General features: G+C 34.2%; 2 protein-coding genes across 2 annotated transcripts in view; both read right to left on the bottom strand.

Annotated features, from left to right (window-relative positions):
* Positions 1–21: 21 nt before the first annotated feature.
* On the bottom strand, positions 22–1,790 carry LOC123866884 (DNA polymerase epsilon subunit 4). Its single transcript, XM_045908641.1, has 2 exons — positions 1,403–1,790; positions 22–694 (listed from the first exon to the last, which is right to left on the bottom strand). Exons 1-2 carry the CDS (start codon positions 1,709–1,711, stop codon positions 551–553), a joined length of 453 nt encoding a protein of 150 aa, XP_045764597.1. The 5' UTR covers positions 1,712–1,790; the 3' UTR covers positions 22–550.
* Positions 1,791–2,788: 998 nt separating this feature from the next.
* The window catches only part of LOC123866865, a 59,865-nt gene continuing 53,371 nt past the window's right edge, over positions 2,789–9,282 (bottom strand). Inside the window, exons 3-4 of the mRNA XM_045908605.1 lie at positions 5,441–5,641; positions 2,789–4,328 (exon numbers count right to left, since the gene is read on the bottom strand). Of these exons, the coding sequence (XP_045764561.1) occupies positions 4,137–4,328; positions 5,441–5,641 (393 nt within the window). The 3' untranslated portion in view covers positions 2,789–4,136. The remainder of the gene's footprint in view (positions 4,329–5,440; positions 5,642–9,282) is intronic.

Below are 9,282 nucleotides of genomic sequence, written 5' to 3'. Positions count from 1 at the left end.
CTTTTAGGGTTCCGTTTTTCCTTTTGAGGTGCGGAACCCTAAAAAGGGCCTAATAGGATTTAAACAACTTGGTAACCCGTAATGGGTTCGAACTAGTCAGGCATACTCCGACTAATCACGTGAGTCTAGCAGTTAGATATTTCCATTTATAATGGAAACAAGTCATGGTTGAACTAATTTAAATAGTTGTAATAATTAAAACAAAATTATCAATAAAGATTTTATATTTAATAATAACAAATTTTTGTTTTATTTACAAAATATCTTTGCAGGTACTTACAGGCTTTGACAAAGATTTACAATACAGACTTTTATAAGTTTTAGTACCATTTAGCCAAGTATAGTGTCTGGGTCTAGGCACTTATCATATTTTCAAAAGTAAAAAGATCTAATTCTTATTTAAAACCTTTCCTGCATTTGCACTGAAAAAATTATGTTAATTCAGAAGTAGTCACATATATTAACCCTTTGCTGTGAATTGGAGTTCATGTATGCTTTTAAATTCTCATCAACACTTCTTTATTATTTCAACAAATTGTATTTTGAATACCTAAAAGTCCATAGCACCTTCCAGGAAGCACAGGCAGTCCACCTTATTGATGACAACATCTAAATCTTTCTTGGCTATTGTTTTCCTCTTGTGCTGCGCTGTGAATGCGTAGGTCTCTTTGGCAATGGTCTCTAGAAACAGCTCCTGGAAAATAGATCATTTCCAAAATTTTAACATTTTTAACATCTCTCTGGGCTGGTTTCCGCACTTAAAAGTTACCATCTGTTGTGGGTGCAATGCCGCTCCCCGCCAAAGTCTTCACTCCAGCCATTCAAATTTGCTCTAGAAGCCTAGTAGACAGCCCAGGTTGTGAAGCGATTTTAAGCCTTTTAAAGGTTTACACAGACTCTATGCCAACTCTACTCCAACTCAACTCATAGCAAGGGCAGACTCAGACGGAGGACTCTTGTACATGGAGTTCAAAAATCCCTCAAATGACCACCAAGAACTTGCCACAGACTCAACGCAAACAAGACAAACTTTCAAGTGCTCAACGCAGACTAAAATCCATTGTGTGTAACACCTTGGAGCATAAAGTTCTATTTTTCACTGACTCCCTCATACTTTTATATCTTTTAGTCCCTTGTGTGCATTATTCGATGCATTTGTAAGTGATCTATTTTTAAGTACAAAAAAGTAACCCAAGGACTGTTTCTCATATGTGTAGACCTTTAAGCATGCAAAAGTAATTTAACACTTACGCCGTAGCGATTTGCTAATTGGTGACGTTCTGTACTGTATTATTCTACCAATCTTATTAAGTACTTGATACTTAGGTAAATATTTTGCAAGGAAAATAGTTAAGAAAAACAGATCCAAATGGAATCCTAAAAACACTAAGCAATTACTTACAGTAGCCTTCGCAACTAAGAAAACAGCTTCAGCGTTCACCACACTGACATCTGGGTCCATTTTCATGATACTTTTAATCCTCGCCATTGGAAGTTTAGTAGTTCTTAAAACTTCTGGTTTACTAACACTTTGTTTATCTAACTTCTTTTCCGAAACTTGGTCTTCGGAATTCAATATTTCTGGCTCGTGGATTGTCGACAACTCCGATTCACCAATATCCGTTGATTGGTAATCATTCTCGAGGTATTGGTCAGTGTCATCTACGACGTCGGACATATCTAGCTCCGTGTAATTTTCTTCTTCAGACATTTTTGATTTTTGTAAAATAAAAAGTTAAAGTAAATAAATAAATATCGAAATTCAGCGCCTTTTTGAATGTTTTGACCAAAGGTTTTGACAGCTGACGTTTGGCAAATGACTTTGACGTTTTTTTCTCAAGTCTCAACTAGCTTTACGGCTATGGATTCTAGTCCTTTGAGATTTGATGGTTGCCAAAGACTAAGAACCTAAAATTGTTTTCATCTCACCATCGACAATATTGATATGGCGGTTTATTTAAATTCATGGAAGTGAGGAAGAATTAAAAATGTTGCGATTGTTTCTCGTTCCGTCGCCCTATTTACCCACCGCAGCTATGAAAATGCTAATATAGTAGTAATAAGTAGATTTTTGATAACCAATACTAAATGTTATAATACCGGAAAATGTGCCAGTCTGTTTATTATATTAAATTAAATCTTTTCACTGCCTATCCACTTTGCCGGTTTCGACTAAATTTTGTAGACCTTGCTTACATTCAAGTTACCTAGGTACATGAGTGTCCTGCAGAAAAATAATTATACAGTTCCTATGGAATTTTTAAAAACATTAATTGGTAGGTATTAGAAGGATATTAGTGGATTAATTCGTATGCTAGTAGATAATTACTATTCTCACAAATTAGTCGAGAGCTAATTTCTTGAACTGGACCTTCTCAAGTAAAGATTTTTATATAAACCTGTGAGGATGATACTGCCATTGTCGCAATTAAAATACCACAAGCCTACGTTGTCGTATTAGTTTACCAATTGCGAAAAACCAAATTAAATTTGAATTTCGCGGGCAGACCCGTCTCATGCCACTTAAATGGTTTTGCGTGAAGAAGTACAAATCTATTTAATCGAGGTGGGTAGGTACCTATCAAAGGTCGGTAAAAAATTGGCTGTTTCTTTGGCGCTGCAAATGTTTATGGGCGACAACGGTAAAATCAGTAGGTAAGTATAATAGGTAACATGGAATATTGGCAGGTAATCACTTAACATCAGTGATGAGGTGATCCACCCACCTGTTTGTTTGCTAATTTATATGAAAAAGTAACAGTGAGGAGGTTAGAAATAAAAACGAGAATAAATTGTAATAAAATATAATTATCAGTTCGCGTTGAGTATAAAACAACATTAACATACATTCCTGCTTATTATTTACAGCTTATGTAACAATCTCTTAAATTTCATTAACACCTATCATTATTCATGTAATTTTACTGTACAATTAATTTCAAAATGTATCAATATTTTAAGTAAATAGGTTTTTAATCATTTTATTAAAAATTCAATAAAATAACCTTTAGGTAGGTATGCAAAATGTATAAAAATTGTAGCCTCAAAGACATTCATTTAAATTAAAAATGCAATAACTTGACCCATTATTTGTTTAAATAAAAGGCACAAGATTAACAATTTATATTTTTCATAATCACAATTTTTTCGTCTTGATTTAAGTCGTATTTTCAATTTGACATTATGATTTACCTAAGATATTCGCATTTTAGTCAAAAATTCATCCACACTTAACTACCTATATAAACTAAATTGATTGAACTAAAACTTAACCAGCAGCCCAAGTTCGTTCAATACATTTTCTCGCGGCTAGATCATCTTTTGCAACGCATTGTCGATGAAACAGTCGCGAGAAAGCGTTGTCTTTGTCGCACTGATTGTGCTTGGGCTACAGACGTTTTCTACAGAGAACTTGGTAAAGAATCATTAATGTTTTAGTCTGCCAATTTGACTTCATTATTATATTCTCTGTAAAGTATTCCAATTTAAGGTATTTGAGATAATATATTACATTGAAATTTTAAGGCACAATAGCTAACACATTCTTCTTACCATCGTTGCATTTTAATCTAGGCTTTGGAGTGATGATACTCGTATTTTTGAAGAAAATTCATTTAGCAATCTACCTATTATTGTTGCATTAATTCCATTTTTTGTAATCTTTCTTCAATTATTTATCTGCTTATTTTTCGCAGTAGGTACCCGACCGAACCCAACGTTACGTGCCAATGCCATGTCTGTTAAGTTGAAATCTGTAGAGCGCACTTTGACTTTGCTTAGAATTAAGTTTCAGTTAAAACGGGACAGATATATACCAGCGGTATTACGCTGTCTCGTTTTAACAGTCTTAAGTCTGAGCAAAGTCATAGTGCGCTCTATAGATCTCAGCCTTAGTTTAACTTTAGTGCGCTCACGAAGTTATAGGTTAAAGAGCGCGCTTACATTTTATACAGATTCTGGCGCGCAAAATAGGTTATTAACTGTAGGATATTAACTAAATCGAATGAACATTTTGATATCTGATGAATAAAAGTCATTTTCATTCATTACCAACGTTAAATCGGTTGAAAATAATAATTTTATACAAGTCGTCATTGCAACAAAATTGCAACTAATTAATTAAACATATTTTAATGCTAATTTATACACAATAATTTTTTCCAAAAAGGTCGTTTGCTCGATATTACTGGCAACCCCGCCAAGATGGCGGCGTCGAAGGCGTCCTTCAGCTGCTTCCTCGTTTTCGCGGAGGTTTCCACATAGGTCGCGTTGATTTTTGCTGCCAATGTTCGCGCCTCTACTTCTGTGACTGCATGCTCACCGCGGGACTGAAGAATACAAAAAGAATTATAAAGATTGTACCCCGGCTGTATGGTCATAGATCGTTGCCTTATCCGTTGATCCATAGACTCCGACACGGAGAAACCATTCGTTACTAATACAAAAACCGGAAACCGTTATATTTGAAATCAAGTACATAAATAAACAATGAATGCATCGGGAAATGGGGGCATAATAAAAAATTACATAAATCAAGTAGGTAGGTACCGACATTCTTGACTGAATATCGTTAAACTTATAATTCCATTATATTTCGCCCGCATTGTCAACCCGTCTTAAATCCAGCGGACGCAATTTAAAAAAATCTGATAAGAAAAATTAAGCTGTAGACACATTGGTGACGTTATGGTGTATTCAACCCCAATGCAATCTGCAGTATCTGCACATGCTATAGGGCTAAGTTCCGCGACCTACTCGGCTTTTTATTTTGTAACGTAATAAATAAATGAATTAGCTTTTATTAAGGAACTCATTCTTAAATAGTTCATAGCCCATATGGAATGCATTTTCAACATTGAGATGAAAATGAATTTATGTACTTATGCTTATTGCTTACACAAACCAGCAAAATATTCAATTATCCAAACTACATATTATTAATACATCCATAAATATTTCTTTAAAACAAGAGTGAATAGGCACCTTCTAGGTAAACGCGTCCCATTTTAGACCACATCATCACTTTCCATCAGGTGTGATTGTGGTCAAGCGCTTACCTTTAGTGAATAAAAAAAAAAAAAACTTCCATACATAATATTGTAAATGCGAAAGTATATAGCTACTGTCTGTCTAACTGCTCATGTCATCTATTTAACTGGTTTTGACGAAAGATACAGAGTTAGCATCTCAGGGAAGGACATGGGCTACTACTGTTTCCCTAAAATCAAGCCACGGGATTCTTAAAAAACCTAAATCAACGTTGACGAAATCGCGGCCATTTTCTAATCGGTACAGAGATGGCTGGCATCTTGGAGCCGGACATAGACTACTTTTTATCCGGGAAAATCAAAGCATTCCCACGGGATTTTTACAATACTAAATCCACGCGGACGTAATCGCGGGGCATCACGTAGGTGAAACCAAAAAAAAATATGCTTACCCTTAAAGTTTGTATCACACGGCCGTCAAGCGCCAGGTCACTTTGTGTCCCCACGAGGACTAAAGGCGCATTCACACCGGCGACCGCCCGCGTCCACCGCTCAGCAACAGACCGAAATGTTTCCGGTCGCACCACGGAAAAACACAGCATGAGTACGTCAGTACCCGGGTAGCACAGGGCTCGGAGCTCAGACATCGAGTCCTGAAAAGGATAAAAATATAGGATAAAAATTCACCATTTTGATCCAATGATTTAAAAAATCTTATTAAACATAAACTTTTATCTAAGCCGAGGAGAGGTCAGACGCAGGACCTACGGCTTTCTATTGTAGGTACTTTCTGTGTCATGGCGTAACACCACCAATCACTTCCCAACATCGGGTTGCTAGTTGCTACTAACAAAATTCTTTCAAAAATATTAGCCCAACACGAATCTCAAACCCGAGACCTGATAGGACGATCCTTAGCCGAAAAAGCTAATTTATTACCTATATTCAAATATATAATTATAATAAAAAGTATAATTATAATTTATTTGTAAATTAGATCAATATAAACCAGCACCCAAAAAAAACTGTAAATTATGAGAAAGAGTGCGTAAAATTATTATCACATATGTAGATGATTTATCACATAATAATTCACTTTTATGTGACATTTTGGAACTAACAAATTGGCATTAATTCTTATTTGGATTTCGTACTGTCCTTGCTTATATTATGATGTTCTATAGCAAACAGCGTAAAAGGAAAAGGTGGCAGAAAATGTGTTATTTATTGTTGAGGTCACCAGACGCTCTGCTTTTGGAATTTTTAAATGATGAGCACTTTTCCTAAACTAGCCTGAATCCGGTCGGATAACATTTACCTACTTTGCATACTATGTTTTGAATTATAAGTAGATCCTAGATAAATAAGTAGGTACTAACTACTATCCTAATCTAGTATCATGCCAAGTAGGCAGGAAATGAATATATAGGAGTTAAACTATCGTAAGTGATATTCATTAAACAAACATGAATTTAGCTGGTCATATTACATGAATAAAATATAAGATACAGACCTTAAAGAAAGAAAGAGAAAGAAAGAAAGAAAATTCATTTATTCATCTTGTTAGTAGGTTAGTAGTGAATTAACTCAAATATAATTTGAAGGTAACTAACTATATTAGACAAATCTGAAAGTGCTAACACGATCTACAATCCATCAGTGAAAGTTCCATGCAAAATCAACAAATGGACCATAGTTTTTCTGTGCCACATAAATCGGAAATCGTTACACAATATCAATAACACATCGACATTCATCTAAGTACCTATGTAAGCAAACTTTTAGATATAATTATGATTCTTTGGCGTGTAATGACGGATCCGAATAATAAAATCTGCATAATGTTCGAAATATTCTTGCAAACTAACAATCCCTTTTATGTCTTCTTTAAATGGCCTTTTCATCTTAATAATAACTAGGTACCCAAAATAAATTCAGCCCCGCGCTGTCGGTTTATATCTAATATTGCTATCAATTTTTTCAGAGGTTTAGAGAGGAGAGCTGTATCCAATTTTTCAAGAACAAATAGGACATCATTCGGAGATTTCTTTTTACACATAATATAAGGTTTTCAACCAAAACGTGCGAAACTAAAGCAAATCAGCAGCAATTCATATAATTACTGTGCTTTACATAAGTTACATACTTATTCCAGTTTAAATTAAAATTATCTTCGTACTCGATTTTGTAACGTTCATTATTTCAGAAGAAATCAAATTATATGCTATGCAGAAAACATCAATTACTGAATATAATTACGAGACTCGAGCTCGACTTGAAAGTGTCATGTTCACACTGATTTTATCTGTTAGTCTACCGAGATAAGTGGTGCTTGCCGACTAACTAATAACTCTCTATTACACCAGTAAATTATAAATGCCAGAATTTTCACTTCTATATTAATTATAATATGAAATAAAAGTATCTTCTTATTTCTACATACTTATTTCTAAATCTGAAATACCTACTTAACTATTTAAATACTTATATAAAACGTGCCAATGCCCGCGACTTCATCCGCGTGGATTTTGGTTTTTATAAAAATCTCGTGGAAACCTTTGATTTTCCGGGATAAGAAGTAGCCTTTGTCACTCTTCAGGTCCTTAACTATACCCGTTAAAAAATCACTTTAATCCATTGCTCTGTTGCGACGTGATTGAAGGACAAACCAATAAACAAACACACTTTCGCATTTATAATATGGTTTTTAAAGCATTTGTGGCAAAGACTTTTGAATCTGTTTTTATACCTACATGTGAGTTCCAATATACCTATGGTTACGGTTATTTAAGTTTTAATATACTCTACCTAATTAGAAAGTTAATAATGGAAAATTATTTAAATTCCTTGACTACTTCTTGCTCAGTATATTATGACTGCCAAAGTATTTAAATTAGTCAAATAACTTGATATAAATATGGCTAGTTTTTTATCTTAACCATAATTAGGGAAATATAAACCTACAACATATAAAATAATGTTTTTTGATAAGTTTAAAATACTTTAGTGCAGACTTTAAACTTTTCATCACATAACCTGAGCGTTTAGTAACATTTTATTGACCATCACTTGTACCTACTTGAATAGGTAATGTTAGTTGTAAAATATTTGCATCCATGGCACGCCGTAAAACTAACTTTCCTGGTTTAGGCAACTCGCTATGACTCTCGTAATATAAATTATAGCCTATGTCTCTGTTTACCAACACAATAATGTTGTAATAGATGGACTAACTATACTATAGACGTCTTGTTAAATTAATATTGTTATCTAAATCAAACATCTTAAGTTAAATAATTTCTTTAATCAGTCTCACGTCCTGTCCAATTTTCTTAGAACTCCTCCGTTTTCTGTTCGACGCGACGATTAATTTTATCACAAATGGAGTTAAAAGCACAAATAAACGAAATAGTTATCACATTTCTTAGATAACGCTTATCTCTTACATCTGATTAGGTAGGTACGTGTTAAAAGATCATTGGAGACAGTTTTACTTTTAAGTCAAGGGCTAATAGATAATTTTAGGTTTGGGACCACACCCGTGCCTTGTTTATTGTGCATTGTTGATATGAAAACTAAATTTTACTTCTTCCTTCAGAACCTTCGATTTTCTGTGATTGTAGTTCTGAACAATATCTTCTGGTAGTGGTTCGAGTAGGTACCTACTACCACTAAAGCGGCTATAGTTTTCCAGAAAAGGTGATTCTATTCAATATAATGTTTTATAATCGCTATCTGACTGTTTAACAGAGTATCATATTTTCTGCATTTGTGTTTTCAGATACGATAGACAGTCAAAATACGATAGAAAAAACCAAACAAAATACGAAAGGAAAAACCAAACAAAACATACCTATTTGTAAAAGCATAATATGGCAGATACATATAAAATACCTACATTGGTCGGTACATTAGGTACCCAAAAAACTCTTGAACAACGCAATTTTAACTATTAATAGGTAGGTATACGAAAGAACTGCGCATCTCCTTTCGATGGCTTCGCGTATAATTCCCATAGGATTTCATAAAGTACCTACCACCAATAATACAGATTCACATGGAATAACATATAAACAACCGACGTACTAACTTTACTATGGACCTTTTTGCATTAACCATAAAATACATAATACAATAATACTGCATTTACAGACAAAACAATCAAAACGCATGCTCACTGTATGGATGTAAACACTAAACAGTTATTGTGTGTGCAGGTAGAGAAACTGTGGGAAACGTTAGCTTGTCATCGGCATCGTAACGCAAAAAGTGCGGGATTCAGAGTTCAATCGAA

The sequence above is a fragment of the Maniola jurtina genome, chromosome 7 (assembly GCF_905333055.1).
Source record: "Maniola jurtina chromosome 7, ilManJurt1.1, whole genome shotgun sequence".
NCBI lineage: Eukaryota > Metazoa > Arthropoda > Insecta > Lepidoptera > Nymphalidae > Maniola > Maniola jurtina.
This window is presented reverse-complemented; position numbering and strand designations above follow the sequence as displayed.

Coding starts and splice junctions, on each gene's coding strand:
- LOC123866884 (XM_045908641.1), bottom strand. CDS start 1,711: ATGTCTGAAGAAGAAAATTACACGGAGCTAGATATGTCCGACGTCGTA. Junction 695..1,402: donor TCTTAGTTGCGAAGGCTACT/GTAAGTAATTGC, acceptor TCTATTTTCCAG/GAGCTGTTTCTAGAGACCAT.